General features: G+C 39.5%; 1 protein-coding gene across 4 annotated transcripts in view; it reads right to left on the bottom strand.

Annotated features, from left to right (window-relative positions):
• HMGA2 (high mobility group AT-hook 2) overlaps positions 1-20042 on the bottom strand; it is a 118230-nt gene that overhangs the window by 89160 nt on the left and 9028 nt on the right. For 3 of the 4 annotated variants that reach the window (XM_054056760.1, XM_009563372.2, XM_054056762.1), the window contains one exon: positions 18468-18518. In XM_054056760.1, the coding sequence (XP_053912735.1) occupies positions 18468-18518 (51 nt within the window). Of the gene's footprint in view, positions 1-16287; positions 16348-18467; positions 18519-20042 lie in introns of those variants that run through there. The other variant, XM_054056761.1, reaches the window with a different exon arrangement.

The raw sequence follows: 20042 nt of genomic DNA, 5'->3' as shown, positions 1-20042 counted from the left end.
GCTGGAGACTCAGTCTTGCATCAATTGTCTTGTTTACACTAATGACTCCAATGTATTAGGGAGGAATTAAAAACCTACCTGCTTGGTGAGGACATAAGGCAGACATTCCTGAACTCTGAGAAGTGTCATAGCTCCTTCAAGTGGGGTTTATGAGCCCCACTAAGCAGCAGGAGTGAAAGAAGAGCCGTAAAGCCAAAAGTGAAGCTGGAAGTGGGAAATGTCATCAAAAAAATGTGGGAACTTCTGGCATCAAAGGTAAGATTATTCCTGACAAAATCCTTTCATCGTGTCACTTCAAGAGTGACCGCAATTCCACAGAAGTTCATCAGGAATGTTTGCTGGCTACAATCTGAGGGAGCTTTTGCAAGAAACACACCACGTTTGTCAGCTGTAGGTGGACCACGCTTGCAACAAAGTCTTTGAGGAATCAATAGTGTCTGTTTCAACAATAGCTGTGCCTTCAGGGTTTGTGTTGATAAGAAAAAACACACAAGTCAGTTTGTCTTTCCAACAAATGCAGCAGCTTTCAGTAACAACTTCAGCGTTTCTGACAGAGATGTGCACAATTCATTCCTGTGACTGACTCATGTATTTTTACTGCCTTCAAATTATGCTATAAACTTAGAGGAAATCCTAACTGTTAAGCTTGAATCACCTTTGTTGGTACATATATCATGTGTTTGGGTTTTTTCCTCCCTTCCCTCTCATTCTTAATGAGGTCATTTGCCTGAAAACCTGTTTCTTGAGAGTTTGCCTGTTCCTTCTGTACCTCAAATCATAAGCCTTTGTTTGCAACCTCACAATTGGTTGCTGTGGAAATGCTTACGATGTCACATAAAAAAAAGGATTAGTAAAACCGCAAATACAGAATAAACAGGTTGAGCAGATGAACTCTTAAAAAAAACCCCAAAAACTGTTTTCCTGCAACTACTCACAGAAACAAAAAAAAAATAAACAAAAAAAGGAAGAAAAAAGGAAACAAAAACTTTCTCCCAAACCTGATGTATGATGTATGATGTATGTTCACACAGTGTTGTCCCAGACCAGGGATAGAAGAATTTCCTTCATGATTTCTGGTCCAGAAGCAATGGTCAGAAAAGTCTACTGGTAGTGAATACATACATGTCTTGGTAAGATACTTCCAGAACACAGGACACTCCATTCAAACTACTTGTGCTTCTCTTCCCTTCTCAATATATTAAAAAAAATATTCTGTGGCTATTTTTTCCCCCTGGAAAATGATGTATTTGTCACAGTGATAATATAAAGCTTCTCAGTGGACTTCAGATCAAACTAATTAAAACCAACCCCTCTTGGCTCCCACCTGCTGCACCATCAATCAGAATAACTGCTGCTCATGCATCTTCACCATGAGATGCTCAGACTTGCAAACTCTCTCACTTTGACAGGCGACATGGGTCCTCTGACTGAGGACCCTTCCCAGCAGCTCACTGATCACTACAACCTCTTGTCCATGACTGGCAGCAGCCATCTGAAGCAGACGGGTGGAAAATCTGCCAATTTGTTGTAGCTGGCATGTGAGATCAGAGTGGAGAAGGGAAGGTTATGCCTGTGCACAGCCAGCATGGGATGTGCAACCCATGCAGGTGAGAGCCCTCCCGCTTTACAGGCTTTAAGGGCTATGGTCAACTGGGATCCCAGAGCCAGCTATGCCTCCACTGCATCCCAGACAGCTCCTGAATCACCAAGCTTGCCCTTAACTCTGCCAATTCCCACACCCCCGAAGCAATGACTAGCTTCTTCACCCTTGCGTAACAGACATAGACATACATAGATATAGCCTGTCTCTGCATGGACACAGGATACATGAATATTGTTTCACAATTTAAGATAAAAAACAGCTAATTCTTTGAACAAGGGCTAAAAATCCACTTAATAATACGGGAAATTTTGTTCCTCTTAGAAGCAAAGAGCACATGCAGTGCTGGGATGCCACCTGGCTCCCACCAAGTCCTCCCAGAACCAGGGATCTCCGTCCTCCTCCTTTCATTTACTCCTGACCATCATGGGCAGCTAAAGCAAAGCTGGGACAATGCTACTATACATTCCAGGCTTGATCTGCAACAAAAAAAACCCCTGTAAGCAGTCAGGATTCAAAATACCTGTCATTTCACTGGTATAAATCAGGAAAAACACCAGGAAAGCTGGTCAGCTCCTCAACAAATCACTCTTACCTAAGTGCCTGGCAAAAGAAACTACTACAGTATGCTCTGGCCATTCTCAAATCCTTTTTGCCCTTCCCCTCCCAGGTAAAAAGGAGAAAAAGAGAGACGTGACAGCAAATCTGTCCGGCTTATATCAGTCCTGTGCTTGATGGTAAGGAACCTCACACATAGCTATTCTCCTCTTACGCATCAGAAGGGCTTTACATTGACCAAGTCTAACATTTTACTGTATACTTGAATAAAAACCTAGTGGAAGATCCTTAAATCTAATGCATTCCCAATGAATAAATGAAGAATTTGTGCATAAATTGGGCCCTGTTATCAATGTACTCGCCTGGACAACATTCCCAGGCATTGAAAGATTTAAGATACAATGAGCTCTTAAGACAGAATGAGCTCTAAGTATGTTGACATGTGTAGCATAAAAACACGAAAAAATTGGTTTGAAAGATGCCTAGAGTTTATCTAGTCCAACCTCTTGCTCAAAGCTGGGCTAACTTCTAAACTGAAAGATCATGTTGGTCTGGCCTTTCTCTGGTTTACTTTTGGAAATCTTCAAGGAGATTCCCTAGACTCTCTGCACTGCCTGTCGCATGATCATCCTTCCCACTGTGGAAACTTTTTCCTTGGTCCACAGGAATTTCCCCTGCCGAAATTTGTGGCGATCACCCCTTGTCCCCTTACACCAATAGATGATAATTGGGGAAATGCCATGGACTCAGTAAAACTGCGGAAGAGGGGGAGAACTGAGTTCTGTTTCTGTTAGGAATCTGGTTTGCTCAAACGATGCTCTCCATTCAAAAGCCTCAAAAGCCTCCACTCTTTGTAGCCTGACTTTGTACATAACCTGTGCCTCCCAGCAGGCTTAGAATGAGGAATGCTGATGCAGAATAAGGGTAACCAATTTCTACATAGGTATGGCATACAACTGCTTATCCTACCTTTCCACATGTCTTAAAAAGAGCTCTTTTTCAAGGTTTCAACAAGTATAATATATTGATTTTTTTTATTTAGACTGCAGATAATTAATTTTAAGAGGTTGCAAGCACACTGCGTATAGACTTGGAGAGCTAGTTCTGTTACAAATAATTAAAATTTATCATAATATTTAACTTTGGAAAAGAAGTGCTACAATGTTCTTTAAGAGATATTTGCATCTTTTCATTGAAATGAATGCTTTAGTTACACAAGCAACAACCACAGATCTGAAATAAGGACGTGCCTTTCACGTGGTAGCTACGCAGTGTTCACGAAAGCTTTGTGACCTCCTCAGTGGAAGATTGCTTTTAGTTTCATTAAATATATATATGTTATATCCCCAGTAAAAACAACACAAAAGACATCAAACACCAGAAAAAATACATTGAAATAACATTAAGGATCTAATATAAACCCACAAAAGCCAGGAAATTCAGAGATAAAGAAAGACTTTCAGACGAGGGAAAACTTTCCAATATATTAAACTGGAGCATAAATTCACTTCCTCTTCACATGTTTGCCATCAAGTCATTCCAGATGCAGGGGGTAAGTTCCTCCCTGGGGTAACACAAGTGCCTTCAGCAGTACTACACCAAGAAGCCATTTGGCCCTACAGAACTATATCTTGATACTTTCTCTATTTCTGATAATTACCAAAGATATTTGAGTTTAAACAGCAACTTCCTCTCTTGCAGTTCATTTTTCCATCAGAGACTGCTATAAAACTGAATTTGTGAGATTGCAATAATTTCCATGATTACAGGCCATGATGTCAATTGTGGTGTCATGACTTCACTGACAGACCAACTAGAAGGAGAAAATCCAAACTCAAATACAAATATATCCGAGATTAGCAAAGACAACACTGCACCTCGCTGGGCACCATCTGCATAAATAATATTCTCTACTTTTCACTTGAGCCAAATCTGAAAATGCCCCGTAAAAATGTCTGTTTTATTCATAAGTCATTCATGGCACTGATGTATTGCCATCCAAATGAGCCTTGGTGCTAGTGCAGCGTGGGCCAAGCTTGATGTCAGCAGTAGTTTAAATCATACATCGTGGGTCCGATTCTTATTTGCACTTTCTGGAAGTCCAAAATGAAACGCACAGCTTAAGACAGGATATGAAGGGAATTAAATGATTTTGAACTGCTTCAAACTTCCCATGGTTCTGCACTCATCCTCAAAGCTGACGTGGTTTTTGGCTTTGGGCATCTAACTATCCCCTCCCTGACAAAGCAAGATAATCATAATGAACTAGTTATTAGAAGATCCCCAAGTGTCTGGCTGAGCCACATGATCAAAAAAAGGAATGAGAGGAAATGGCCTCAAGTTGCACCAGGATAGGTTTAGATTGGCTATTAGAAAAAATTTATTTACAGAAAGAGCGGCAAAGCATTGGAACAGGCTGCCCAGGGAAGCCGTGGAACCACCATCCCTGAAGGTGTTCAAAAAACATGTAAACATGGCACTTCAGGACATGGTTTAGTAGGCATGGTGGTGTTGGGCTTATGGTTGGACTCGATGACTTTAGAGGCCTTTTCCTACTTCAGTGGTTGTATGACTCTGTTCTAATGTGACGGGGGAAACTGGAAGGAAGTGAGACAGGATGCAGCCTCCTGAACTGTGACTTTCCGTAGCTAATTCAGGTACATAAGACAACTAACCTGAACACTGAGATATCGAGCAGAACTGCTGTAAATGAAAGAGCTTTCTGCACTACTTTAGTTTCTGAAAAACAAAAACTATTTTCCATTTCAAATTCCTAGACTGCAAGAGGCAAAAGGACTATGACTGACCTCACATGGTCATGTAAAATAACAGATGAATAACTTAGGCACTCTCTCACTATACGCTGAAAATCAAATATCAGTGCATAGGCGACAATTGAGCTGATAGTTGGTGAGGTCAGACTCAACCCAAGAATACAAAAGTAACAATTTCCCATTGTTCCAAGTCTTATGGAGACTTTGGCTCTGTGTGGTTTTTGCCTGCCTTCTACTCCTTGCTGTAAGACCTTCTCAAAGGTTACCTGAAATTTCTCACATTTAGTCTTGGACCAGATGTTTATTTTGTTGGATAGCTTTCAAATAAATCCAGTCAGACATTTTTTAATTTAAACAAATGCCCTTTTCAATTTTTCAGCCGCCTTATCATGCGGCTTATCAAATTACTCAAAACGAGAACTTTTTCAAAGCTTCTATCCGTGACATTTATGTAGCCCTGAATGAGGAGAGCAAGCAAGCAAAGTACTCAAACATCAACATGGAGAAGACAAACAAACTAAGAATGGATGCAGGTGTGGTTCACCTCTGCCCCTATACATGTGCCAAGTGTCTGGAATGCTTACAATGCACAAGTGCAAAGCAAGGACAGCATCACTTCTCTCACTTTTTATAAAGACACTAGTAACTTATGAAAACTAACATGTAAACAAAAAATGAGGAAGCTAAGTAAATCAGCAAAGTTCTGCCTCCCAGTTATTACATACTCAAGATAATGGCTCCTAGGGGTGCAACGAAGTGCGTACAAAGCTTTGCTGTGTACCAAGCTTGATTTGGGAAATTATTTAATTAACTATTCGGAATTTTAATCATGTAAAGCAAAGCACGATGATTCATAATGATACAAAAAGATCATGATGGCTCTAACTTCTCTCTGAAACAGATTTCCTAGTTACTTGGAAGGACAACATTAATAATCTCTTTCTTGGAAACAAATGGCACTTCATTTGCCTGCAGAGCCTCTGAGACCTTCTACTTCCTGAAATGAGCAATGGAAGAGATTAAGTAGCTTCTGCTTGGAGCAAAATTATTATTAAATATATAGTTTTGAAACTTTTTTGTGTGCATGTGTGAACTTTAACTATAAGATAGTTTCTCTTTGTTGCTCTCTGTGCAATAGACATTGCCTTTACCTAAGGTAATTTGGTCTAGTTTAAACAAAAAGTATGATGCACAAAATCTTCTTATGGAAGACACGCTGCAGATTAAAGAGTAAATTCTTTCCCTAACTCAAAACCATAGTCAGTTTGTTAGCATAACTAAGTAAAGGTTTCCAATTTAATATATGTCATGATTTAAAAGTATTTTGAGAGAAAATGCTAACTCCAACAAAGTCAGTTGGAGTCTCGCTACTGAATTATTTTGAATGGAGCTCATACTTTTACACAGACTTGCCTAAAAAAGGAATCTGTTTCAGTAAGTAAAACACCCCCTGTATGTATCCACCTATGACCACAGCTAAGCACATCCTTAATGAAAGCTACACATAAGGAAGAAGCAAGATCATTCAGGCATTTGCAAACCCACGTCTTTGTGTATCTTAGAAAAAATTGTCTGAGGATAAAGTGGTGGTAGAGGTGCCCATATTCTAGTTTTTAAATAGTCCATTGAAGTGGTTAAAAAAGAAAAATCTGCTTTATAAGAAGCAATACTGTTTATATGGCACACAAGTTGCTTTGTAATTAAAAAGCATCAATAAAAATCTGCTCTGTATCTCTGTACATGTCTAGCCCACCTGTTTCTCACGCAGTGACTGCTCAGAACTTCTTGATGTCAATGATAAATTTATCATATTCACAGACAGATTCAAATACTGTTCTTGCTATGTGAGAGTCACCATAAAGTTTCTGTTTACGTAGTGCCTGACTTAAACAAGTACAGATTTGCTTCCTCAAAGGACCTGATTTTTGTGCAAACACGGCTATTTGCACAATTTATAAAGAAAATAAACAATCATTACACACAATTATACACCATATCAGCGGCAGATGGAGAAGGGCTGAAATCCAGGCAAGAGATTTCATTAGGAGTTTGGCCACTGACTTCAACAAGTCCAAGATTTTATCATGCATCTCATGACTGCATACTCAATCTACTTGACCAGAGGCACCATGTGTTACTGACGGGACCATCTGTCCATCTATCTCTATCACACCTACATATGAAGCTTGATAAAATAATTGTTGCATGCTTTAATTGTCATCCCTGATTAGAATGGGACGTTTGCAAAAGAAGCACCTTAAAATTGCACTCACCTCTGCCTCCTTCAAACACTTTGTGAATGTTTATGAATGTTAATGAATGTTCATGATCGCAGGAATGCATGCCATGGCAGAGATAGCCTTGCCTCCTCTACATTTTTAATATTGTGATCCAAGTACTGTATGTACTTTGTCAATGTGTTGTACGAGTTGTTTTTTCGTTTTCAAGACCCAAACAGACAGTTGTCTGTGGAAGGACAGTCCCCAAGCAGATTTCTCAAGGCATTTAGCATCATTAACAGGACACAATGCAGGAGGAACAGCCAGAGCATGAATAGGTTCTGAGTGAATACTAAGGAAATCCTAACTACATGTTAACACAATGCAAATTTGAGAAGTCCACAACTGTGAAACTTACACATTTGTTTGCCTTGTGTCTTGTAAAAGGCCCCAATTGCTGTCAATTAGGAAAACTGATATAACAGTCAAAATGGAGTAGGATAATATATTGGGTAAATTAATTATTTCTGCAGTATACAGGAACTATCAGTCTGACTGTTTTTCAGCTCCCAGCAGTTACTCTGAACAGACAGGATATAAAAACCCCTAAATCTTGCCAATTCAGTGATAATCTTAAAGGCTCCAAAACGGAGACTGCCACTACTAGTAAATCACTTCTAATTGAAGAAAATCAACATCTGCAGACCAGACTCTGTTCTTATTGACACTGACACAGATACACAACTACTATATTATTTCAAATGTAATTTATCAGTACTGTTGTTTAAATGATCATAAGTAGCGCCAAAGTTTGACCCTGCAGTTTCACAGTTCAATAGTTCTCAGGATTGACAGACTGGAATAAAACAAACTGAAGACAGCAAGTTTATTTTTAAAAAGTAAAAAGAAAAAGCAGAATAAAGACATACATTATGCATTACTAGCCTCCTAGAGCCACTATAGAAAAAAGTACATACAGAGCTATATAACTGAATTGCCAAAAAAACTGCTGAAACTCTACAATACTTGCAGTAAAAATAGGCAATACCATTTCAACTGGTAAGAGCAAGAACTACAGTCATGTGCAAATAGTGCAAGCTATTGCCTGCAAAATTCCTGCAGCCACGCTACAAAATATACAAATAACGTCTTAATATATGTAGAGATTTTTCCAGGGTGAGATTCAATCCACGTATTCTCCACAACTGCCTATCTCTATAAATTCCCCAGTTGCCTAGTATTTTCCTGCTTAACCTTAAAACTCTCTGCAGACTGAAGTTTGATTAGCTGAACATGCTCAAAATTGTTAGTCTAAGGTAACAAACCTTACCTCCCAAAAACATTTCATTGCATTTCAAGTTTCAACTGACGAGATGCCCAAAATACAGCTCCACCCCCTGGAGAAACTTTCAGAGCTATGTAAGGTCAGGACAGAGCACAACTCCATCGATAGTGCTCACACCAAACCGGTACTTTATTTGCCCAGATAATTGGGAGTAAGAGCACTCAAAGGTTTGGTCTGCCCACTAGTAAACACAATGAAGATATAAACCCACACCTAGCATCCTAATCACCAGCTCCTACGCTTTCCTGGATGAGAAGCATTCTCCAGCCCTTCTCTTGAAGCTGAAAAGCCATGCAGAGAAAAGGCTCCAGGAGCAGTTCTAGGAGTGTCACATCAGACCTTTACACAAATGCCTAAAGCGCCAGGCCAAGCTGCTTCTTGTCTTCTTCTTCCATGTGAACCCTTTACATTCAAGTGCATCAATGAATAGCAGCCCTTGGTCTAAAGAGTTGTCACCCATACCTGCTCATGGCATGTCACCTCTCTTTACACATATGTTCAGCCCTAGCTTAGCAGTCTCTAGGACCTCGGGTCTTTCAGCGCTCCAGTTATTAGGCTATTATACAAAAGATGGACTTACAGTCCTCCACAAAGTGTCCATCCTTATGAGATGGTTAAGCAAGTTGGTCCCGAGTAGCACGAGGGGAAGTACCACATTTCTGGTTTCCCACACACAAAGTGGAGGGATAGATGGGTTAATGCAATGTAAGCTCAGTGGATCACCTTGTGGACAGCGGGAAGCACACACGCTAGATGGATGGATCTCTCTCTACACACCTCCAGAGGCAACTGTTACACAGCACTGACTGTATAAAGACCAAGTGAGAATGGGTTTTATCAAGTAGACTTTATCAACTCTCTCCTTCCAGGACAGGCTCTTAAAACCCTAGTGCGGCAGCGCATAGCTTTGGTGGAATGGATTACCCACAATGCCAGTCTACAAAAGAGATGAAACCCATAGATGTCTGGGTTCAGAAAACAAAAACACCTTCTCCTCCTGCCAGTCAGCTCAGAAAGTCCAAAGGCTGCTGTTGCACAGCAAGATTACCTTCCTAGAATGAAATCACTACAATATCAAAATGACAGAGAAGAAGCCTCCCTACCTCGTCGTATTGCAAACAAGGAAAATATACCCCATCAACAGCCTCCAGTCAAAGCAAGGCTGATTAGCACTGTGTGAAAAGAGAATCATTCTGAACAGAGAATAACAAAAGACAGCAAAACAAATGGCGCATCGTGACCAGTATCAGCCTCAACACCATGATTACATGTTCCTCAACATACAGCTTTCTCATCCAGTCTTTCATGTTCCCAGGCCTCAGCGTTTCCCATTTCAGGGTTCCGCAAAAGACTGAAGATATCTAAATTCTCTTGGACCTGACAAGATCTCTTCCTCCTTCAGCAATGTACCTAAACTGCATATCCCAATTTGACTGTCTGAACAGTACAGTCTGTGAAGTCACAATTTTCAAATTTCAGGTTCTTGTCCCTCTATTTTGTTTTTTGTTTGTTTTCATTTGCAGTCTCATGAATATCTCAGATGGGTCTTAGGAGAGAAAAATAGCTGAACTTCTAAATGCCATAGTGAACTATGCTCCCTTTGTATTTTAGATTGGTACCTAGCACAAAATAAATTCAAAGATAGCAGAGGAAGAATGCATCATGCTAATTAAATCACGTATAAAGTATGTTACTGCTCATACAAAACTTTTTTTCCTTGCTCTGAGTTCTGTGCTACAAAACCAGAAGCAACCTCCTGGTGAGGGTATTCTGCAGCTATTTACTGAAAGATGCCCACTTAATTGTTGGAAATCTAGCCTCGTACTTCAAATGTAATACTGAACTGCAGTTTAAAGTGAGGGTTAGTCCTAGGATTAAGGAAGAGGAAATAGCAATACTTGCACTTAAAGCAAGTAATGACTTTCATTCAAACACCTGAAAACACTTTCCAAATATTAATTGTCACAATACCATCCTCCCCCCAACCCTTCCAGGAGAGCATCAGCCCTGCATTCCTTCAGCATCCACTGCTCCTGGTCGGGTCTGTAAAGAATGTAGAAGGAAGACAGAAATATTACTCCTCTTTCATTATTACCATAACTCTTAACTGAGAGGAGCAAATTCACCCACACAGGGACTACCTGCCTTTTATAAAATGCTCTTTTCTATTACTGGCAGAGAGTATTTTTTCATAAGGCTACAGCATCACTGGGGTTTGCAGTATAAAGCAGAATTTGCCACAGATACATTAGATAAGCCGGACAATCAGTCAGAAATTATAAGGCAACCTTGAAGTCTTGACTCTAAATCTTCTGTTCTAGATCACACTTGAACATATGGGTTTTCATTCCCTCTGCACAACTATCTTTGAAGAGGACAGGGAATGCTCTGGATGAGGTGACCTAGAACGGCCCTGTTCCACGATTATGGCTCAGATCAGCTAGTCCTGAAAAGTGGAGTAACCGCATACAGAACATTCAAGGAATTAGGCATCTTGGTTTTACGGATAGTTTTTTTATTTACAGGATCAGTATTAGACCTCTATATGTAATTAAGGTACAAAGATGAGAAAATACCATCAATACACAACAAATACCTTTCAGGCTTATAGAATCACAGAATCATTTAGGTCAGAAAAGACCTTTAAGATCATTGAGTCCAACTGCTAACCTAACACTGCCAAGTCCACTGCTAAACCATGTCCCCAAGCACCACATCTACACATCTTTTAAATAACTCCATGGATGTCAACCACTCCACCACCTCCCAAGGCAGCCCGTGCCAGTGCCTGATAACCATTTTGAAGAAACAATATTTCCTAATATCCAGTCTGAACCTCCCCTGATGCGACTTGAGGCCATTTCCTCTCATCCTTCCACTTGTTTGAGAGAAGAGACCAGAACCCACATTGCTACAACCTCTTTTCAGGTAGCTATAGACAGTGTTACGGTCTCCCCTCAGCCTCCTCCTCTCCAGGCTAAATAGCCCCAGCTCCCTCAGCCAGTCCTCATAAGACTCGTACTCCAGACCCTTCAACAGCTTCATTGCTCTTCTTCGGACGCACTCCAACACCTTAATGTCCTTCTTGTAGTGAAGAGTGCAAAGAGAACACATATTTGAGGTGTGACCTCACCAGCACCAAGTACAGGGGGATGATCACTTCCCTAGCCCTGCTGGCCACTCCATTTCTGATACGTGAGTTTGGTTCAAAAACGTTTTGGTCCCAAATATCTCCACTCTAAGCTGTATATAGAGAATACATCGATTTTTTTACTATCTTACTCCTACCCCTCATTGCCCACCAACTAAACATGTGGTACAGATATTTATATATGGACGTCTACAGAAACAGGCAAAAAACATATGTCGGTTTAAGATACAGAACTGAAAACCTTTGTTTCCTTTCCTCATCCAACCTGTTCTCAAGCAAGCTTTACTGAAGGAGGACAGCCTTGAACTGAAGGCACAGGGCAGGCTGCCAGGAAATCCGAGTTCTATTCCTGGCTCTTCTACAGATTTCCTTGGGCAAGGCAATTAACCTTGTGGAGTACATTTTCAATGGAGGTGAGGCCCAGCTTCTCTTTCTGCATTCATAACATTTTCAACAGTGAAAATGAAATCGTAGGAGCCAGAACAAGTGCCTATACTTTTCACTACCTGATATGCTTTCTCTGTCAGGTACCTGGATGCACAATTGCTGATAACTAGCAACAAACTTGAGAATTCAAACACTGCAAATGAAAAAAAATGCCTCCTGATGCTGCCACAACCTGCGTCAGTGCTCAGTTTCCTTCTATGTAAAATGGGCGATGAGGTTTATGAAAATCAAAATATGCAGCCAAACAGTAAACTAACTTTTAAAGCTCTTGAACAACAGTTTAGCTCATAAAAATGAAACTTCTCAGCATTTCAGTTTACCTTCTACTATGGACGCTATATGTTTATTTTCTGCATGTTTTGCCTGTTAACATTTCCTCTTTGGACCTCAAAGAGAATAAAATATTTCCCTTTAAGGATTCTGAAATGACAGCTGAAGTTAAAATATATTTTAGCTAAACTGGGTATCTTTTAATATCCCTTAACAGAAGTGGAAGCGAATTAGAGAAAGAGTGAAATATCCTTCTAGTAATATAGATGTATTTCAGCAAAGAAATATCATGGATAAATTTTCTGTCGTGGCCTATGGGAAGCACTGCACTTGAAATAAAAAGTCCCACATCTACTTGTATCAACAAGGAACTGGACTCTTCCATTCCAAGGAATGATGTTATTTGCTTGGACAAGCTTCTAAACAAATGAAGATACACACCTCTCTGAATACAGGTGAGACAGAACATATTTTAGTGAATTTTTATGCATTTGGTACAAGCATGCAAGATAATTTTTCCTTTCCCTGAAGTGTAAATAGAGAAAAGACCAAAATTGGCAAAAAAAAAAGAGCATTAAGTGTCTGCTAGTCATTGAAGAAAAGTTCAACAATCACTACTGCTGCTTTTGTCAAAACTTGCAGGTTTTAAGAGATGATTTCTTTTACAGATTAACTGAACTGAAAAGTAAATGTAAAGGTATAAAGCTTTTAAGGCTTTCAATTCACGTCCTTCACCCACTTCTTAAGTTTAGGAATTTTGAAGGAGAGAGGTCAATAGTCTAGTTTTCATAAATCATAAGAGCCCCGTCATGCTCTCTAGGCAACTGAAACAACGACCCCTCCAAGGTCACAGTCTTGCCCACACAGATGTAAATGTGTTCATGAAAGAAGCTGGTTTGTATTACCATGTTGCAAAATAATATCAATGGCCTCCACAAAGAAGGTAAGGTAGTTTGGAAGATTAAAATAACAGCAACATGTACAGATTTTCATTATGTGCTTCACACAAAGCAGTAACATCACAGATATTACAGTCAAAAGTTGGGAAGATGTAAAGTAATTGAAATTACACTATTCTCTCAAGTACAAGAAACTGAATTTTTATCTGCGCTAATCTTCTATAATTACAAAAATAACAACTTCCTTTTTCATTCATCATCTATTACATGTGATTTAAGTTTTAGCTCAATCATAGCTTGCTCCAAATGGACCATGAAGTAATTAATTCAAACAAATATATGTTCTCATAACAATGGAATCTCTAACCTAGTTTAGGAATGCACCGGTAAGCACCACGGTATCAACAGAGATCTCTCACACATAGCTTTTGCTATCTACAAGTCAGATATGAGTCTTATTTTATCATCTAGGTTGTCCTTCCTAATGGCAAAAGGTTGCCATCTCCAGCCAAGAATTCACCTAATCTATAACAAAGCCTTTTTTTAAGCAGGGTGGACTATGATCTCAGAGCATCCCTCTCTCCCCACTCCCAGTGAAAAAGACTGCATGACTTAAAGCACCTCCTAGGATATGACTACACTTGACACAAAAATGATTGCACTGAATGACAAATAAGTGGCTTCACATTGCAGAGCATGACACAACCTGACAGAAACTTCTACTTCGATAACGGTTTGCAAATACTCACTATGGGCAAGAAATAGCCTCAAAACATCAATGGGTTTTCTGAGGCAATAAGGTTCTCTTGGTATGTATTTCTTCAAAATTCTGAACCTTGCCTTCAAAATCTTACAAGTGAAGAAGGATTAGCAGTCCTTGCCCTGACACAGGCTTTCTGGAACTGCTGGCACAGAACCATCTCGCAAATTCCATGTTTAAGGTTTGATATCTCACCTCTGTCAAAATTTCAGCAGGAAATAATCTGAGGGAAAAAAGTTACTAGAAAAAAAGGCATTTTTTTAATGATTTTTTAATGGTTTGACTGATCATGACTGGATCAAATAAATCTCCTGCTTAAGTTCACTTATAATTATCTTTTATCTCCTACCAGCCTGTGCTACCTAGACTATCTAGCAGGAAACAGAATTCTCGAAAGACAGAGACATTTTCTGAACGAGACATTTTCTGAGCAAGTCATTGTTGTTACTTGGGCATCAGTGACAAGATGTCGGCACACGGATGCTGTACATGTACCTTGTGACTGGTAATTCACCAGTTCTTCTCTGCTGTTATAATCAAGCATCATCCAGAACCGCATCTTTCCATCCTTTAAAACAGTTTCATGGTATGCCATCAGCTATGTCTCTCCCCAGCAAAGTCCTGCTCAAAGTTGCAAAAGGCTGTGGACTGTTCCTTGATTTTTTGAGCAATTCTGCTATGTCGTGCAGTGAATCTGCGGTTCAGGTTAAACAACCTGGAGGTGAAATCACACAATGTAAAAAATGTATCTAAAGACATAACAAAAACTATGGTAATAAAAAACAAATATGCTTTTAAGCACCAACTTCAGAATCTGGTTTCAGGTTTCTCCATTAAACTGATATGTGAGAGCATTAGAAGTCTATGAAATTTCCAGGGATTTTCAATGTAGTTCTTTGGAATAAGTAACAGAAAAATTGATTATTCAGTGTCCCGTTCCACTCCTAACCCGTCAGCCCTCTCCTTTCAGTCAACATCTAGAGACACGCATTAAAAAAAAAAAATAGCTTTTACTGGGTGACACAGGGTTATATGAAGCCATTGGCAGAACTGTTGCTAATTCCACAAGCAGCAGCATCAGGTCTCAGAAATGAAAACCTGGCACTGATGAAGTCAATGACAAACCTTCCACTGCCCTCTGGGAATGTATATCTCCACAGCTATGAATCTGACTTTATGCCTTTGCTATATAAAATAATTCTGCTAATAAAAACCAGGTCTCTGTATTTGCCTTTTCCAAGCATCAAAGGCTATGTCTACAATACATAGACAATATGGAGCAGCAGGAGAGAAAAGGCTGGTGCTGAGGACCTAAGGTCCTTTCAAGAGCTTTTTACTTCAGTGCTTCACACATGTGCAGCAAGCTACAGTGAAGATGAGTTCTATAGCAACAGGCTCTGTCTTTCTGATTACAAACACTCATTTCCCACCTGTGTGATCCTTTTTATCTTCATGATTTCCCATCAATTAGCACTCCACATTTGGAAAGCTTTTCTAGGTAGCTGAATATTTCATTTTCAGAATAGTGTGCCAATCTTTCCTGTCTGTTCTACTGATAAGAGTCTTCCTTGACAACTTTGCAAAGTACACATTATTGCATTAAAAAGATCATCAAATGTCTCAGGCACTTGTGATAAACTGGGCTTCTTGCCCTCTTCATTTGGGGTCTCTCCCCCTTCCCAGTTCTCTACTAGTCAAATAAATTCACTTGTCTTTAAAAAATAATATCTAAATTGTGAGTAACAAACATTAGATACTTAATTTGAACCGGCAGAAAGACCAGCTACTGGAATTCTACGGTGGTCTGTTAGGTCATGTGTTTCTGTGTCTGCATATTGAAGGAAACAGAAGAAATAATGCTTTACAATTCCGTGAATGACATATGACACACAACCTCTAGACTCACAAAAAAGGGTTGCAAACTTAGGAAAGTACCTGCCATATAAAATTTGGCCCTCTCCAAGAAAAAAAAAAAAACCTACACATTCCCACATTCCTTACTTTCACTGATACAGATCTGTCATCATTAAGGCTTGATATATAGATAAATTGGATTAAAGAAGAAAATTATCACTAAGGACTTAACTGAAGTCTGCATGATAAAAAGGGACATTATCTGAGTACATGTCGGGTGTCAAAGAGAAAGGACAACACTGCCATCCGCTTTTAAGCAGAATTCTCCCTTGATTTCAGCTACAAGCTTTGCTTAGAGTTGGCACCATAATGGCTTATAACAATTTAACCACATTTCTTTCTGGAGCAAACTATAACATCAGTCTCCATTTCATCACGCACAGAGAAGGAATCCATGAACCTAATTTAAACTGGAAAAAGAGAAGAAAGAGAGGAAAAAAAGGGCACATTTGATTCTCACAGCCTATAAAATTATCTCAATGCAAAGCTGCAGATATGAGCGTTACCTCTGAAAACCACATGAAGTAATCATATCTGAATAAGCAAATAAAAAGACTTTCAACAGGCACAACAGCAAAGTAATACAAAGTTTGAAAATATTTCTTAGTCTCAAAAAAAAAAAAGACTGAAACTGTTTTAAGTATCAGTCTCATAATAAAGTAATGCATATACCTAATAGATAACCAATAATTCCCATTTCCACAAATCAGATTCTTCACCTGACAAAGAGCCTATGCTAAACTTAAAGTTCCACTGATACTGTCTATTTTTTCTTCCTTTCCCATAAAGTTACAATAATAAAAGGGAAACATTCTAGCCTAAAAGATGCCACAAGCCATATACTTAACTCTTTTCACCGACCACGCACCTTAGTTTCTAACTATGCGTGCTTGGGAGAGAAAATCTTTTTAACATTTCAGACTTCTCAGCATTTTCCCTTTTTGCAGAGCTCAATCACCCCTGTTCAACTGTCACACATTCCCAACTCAGTGAGGATGGTCTGCCTGTTATAAATTACTCTCATAAACCAGCTATTTCTGCTGCTTCCCCTGGGATTGCATCCAAGGTAAGGATCAAGCAAGCAACACTCAGCATCCACATGTGCAAGCTCCGAGCCAGACAGGAGGAAGCAGACAGTAACTGATCCATGTTTTACCGCGCTTGGCTTTTGCCTTCTGCAAGCTGCCTTTTGCAAAGATCACCAGCACAGGTAGGTTTGAATACGGCACCCTCTTTCCTTTGTGTAACTGAAATCTGCCAGACTTAAAAAGTAGAGGCACAAGCAATACATCTGATGTGTAACAGTCTGCTTTGTCCACAGAAATATCCTGCTGTACTCTATCCCTGGACAATGCTACAGAACTGGGTCTTAAAGTGACTGGTAAAGCCATCTCTCCTGTGTTTAGCTGCTCCTACTCTGGAGAACTTCAGCTGTAGTTTTAAGCACCTTCTGGTGCTATTTGAGCTTTCACAAGCATATACTTTTACAGCTGTGTTAATATCTAAACAAAATAATTGAACAAAAGGAGGGAAAAGCCGGAACTGCAGAGAGGAAAGGGAAGGCAGAGTGAAATATGGGAACAAAACTGAGATGGGGAGGGATGGATTTGAAAAAAGAAATATGTTGGACAGAAAAAGTGAAAAGGAAGTAGAGAAAGAAAATCAAATGTTAACTTGTGATGGAGCACACAGCCACACGTTTGTATCTTCTAATACCCAGGCATGTTTTCCAAGTGGTATCGCCATCATTTTTCTTTTGCATAAATGAAATACACACAGAGGAGAGGTGCACAAAACAGACTCTCGTTAGCTGTAAACATCAATGAGAACACAGAATTGCAAGTGTCTGCAACTGAAATCTTTCCACAACCAAAGAATCAAAACACGTCTGATAGCCACACCAACAGATTAAATGGTCAGGGAAAGAGGCAACTTTTAATGAAACATTACCAGCCACTACAATTACATCAGGCATAAACATGGTCCAGAATGGAAAAACTAAACTATAAGTGCAAGTATCCTGCTGTTCATTTTTGTTCTTTCTCACTGGATTTCAGGAAAATATGCTGTGTTTCCAGGCAGTGCAGGACAAAGACTTTTCAATTTTTACAGTTTATCTTGTGCATACTACATCTGAATGTTATCACCTCTCTTAATCACCTTCTGATGTCTGATAGTGCCCCTTTAACCTTTGTTACTCAATTACTGAACAAGTTATCTCATTGTTACTCTCTTTTGAAGGAAGAGTTGTGCCTCTTTCCATGCTGATAAGAGACACATAAATATTCACTCCCAGCCAACATTTAATAGTAAAGAGTCTTGAGCAAACTACCAGAGTCTAAAGGTAGGAAGCTGTGGTTAACTTCTTTGCTATCTTAACCCTTTTTAGTCAATCCACCAGAACAGACACAGAAGATGGATGCTCTTTTTTAGAAATGAAGCAGAAATAATTATTCTCTAAAAGAATGGACTTCATAACATGCTTTATAACACAGCAAATAAATCAAACGATTGAAAGTGAAATACCTACCCATTTTCTGGGCCGGCCTCTGGGTCGCTTTTCACCAGTGGCTTCTGCTTTCTGTAAAGGGAAAAGAAACAGAACGTATTTTATACTTCAGCATTATTTAACAGCCTCGGTAACTAGGAACTCCTTTCCTGTAACATTATCCATAATTATACCTCTTGGGTGGCACCAAGCCCCTCTTGCTCTACAGGTTTTCCAGTAGAACGTGTTTATGTTGGGTTTTCTGACATTTCTGGACAGTGTAGCCAGGGGGTACCTTGCCTGCACCCAAGAGTGCCTTCAGCTCTGATCCACAGTGCCTCCAGGGGAACAGAGAAGTGTGCCCACACACACAGAGCTGCTCTGCACCCAGAGCAGCCTGGGGTGCCTCAGCCCCAGCCAACCATGGGGTACGGAGGCTGTGGATGTGGGCACAAGGCAGTTTGGGAACCCGAGAATGCCCAGTAACATAAAATCTAGTCTTTCACAGGCTGTCAGAAATTACCTTAAGATACTAAATTAAAAATACAACCTGTTTCAAGCCCGAACAAAGCAGTTTATAGCAGGCACAATTCCTTCTTTCAGTCTAATGATGTTCATACATGAAAGGGATTTGGACAGACTACCACCATGAATGTGTGTTTGTTCATATTCAGAAGCAACTTCTCTACTTCACGTGAAGTTTTCTGGGTAAAAGCGCATCCTTAAACTGTAAGTAAACCCTTCACTGGTCCAAAACACACCTTTCCTTTTCAGGTATAAGGGAACAGCATGGAAGGTGTCCCAGAAGTGACAGTTATATTTAAATAAACTCAGTAGTTGGTTCTGGAGCTCAACGTAGAGGAAATATGGGTTCTTTTACAGACTTTTCCATTAATTCACCACATGACACTGTGAATTCTATTACTGAAGCACTACACTAGAATACTTAAATGCTTTAAAATAAAAATTGCAGGTTATTTTGTCTACTTAGGCTCTGCCCATCCATACATCTCATCAGATAAATAAGGATTAGGATTATGAGGATTTCACCATTAACTTTAAGGAGGGCAGGACTCGCTACATACAAAGTCCCTGAGCATGAAGACTTTCAGTTCACATTCTGTAAATGTGCTTCCACATTTCCATTAATTGCTTTTTTTTCCATTTAACTGTACGTGTATTTGATTTGCCCTTAGAAATCAACTGTGTCATTAAATAAATCACTTGCTGGTCTATCTCTGTAACATATACTGTAACCTAATGCTGTGTAAAGCAGATCCCTCTAAAAGGGAACATGAGCTGAGAAAGTAGTGGAGGAATCTCCACAAAAAAAATGCCCTATGAGTTAAATGCAATTACAATGAGATAAACATCTCACCAAGAAGAAAGCTGTGAAAAATAAAATTCACACTCCTAAAGGGCAAAATTATCACTTGGACTTGTTAAAAGAGTAAATTTGCTCTTTAATCGTTTATACCAGTGTTACATGTAAAGTGAAACCCTCTTATGAGAATACTTGTTAAAGTGCATTTATTATATACTGTTGCTGTCTATTTAAGAGTTTTGTTTCCTTTTAAAGCATTCATTTCTCTATATTTGATAACCTGAAGGATGCAA

The sequence above is a fragment of the Cuculus canorus genome, chromosome 1 (assembly GCF_017976375.1).
Source record: "Cuculus canorus isolate bCucCan1 chromosome 1, bCucCan1.pri, whole genome shotgun sequence".
Classification (NCBI taxonomy): domain Eukaryota; kingdom Metazoa; phylum Chordata; class Aves; order Cuculiformes; family Cuculidae; genus Cuculus; species Cuculus canorus.
This window is presented reverse-complemented; position numbering and strand designations above follow the sequence as displayed.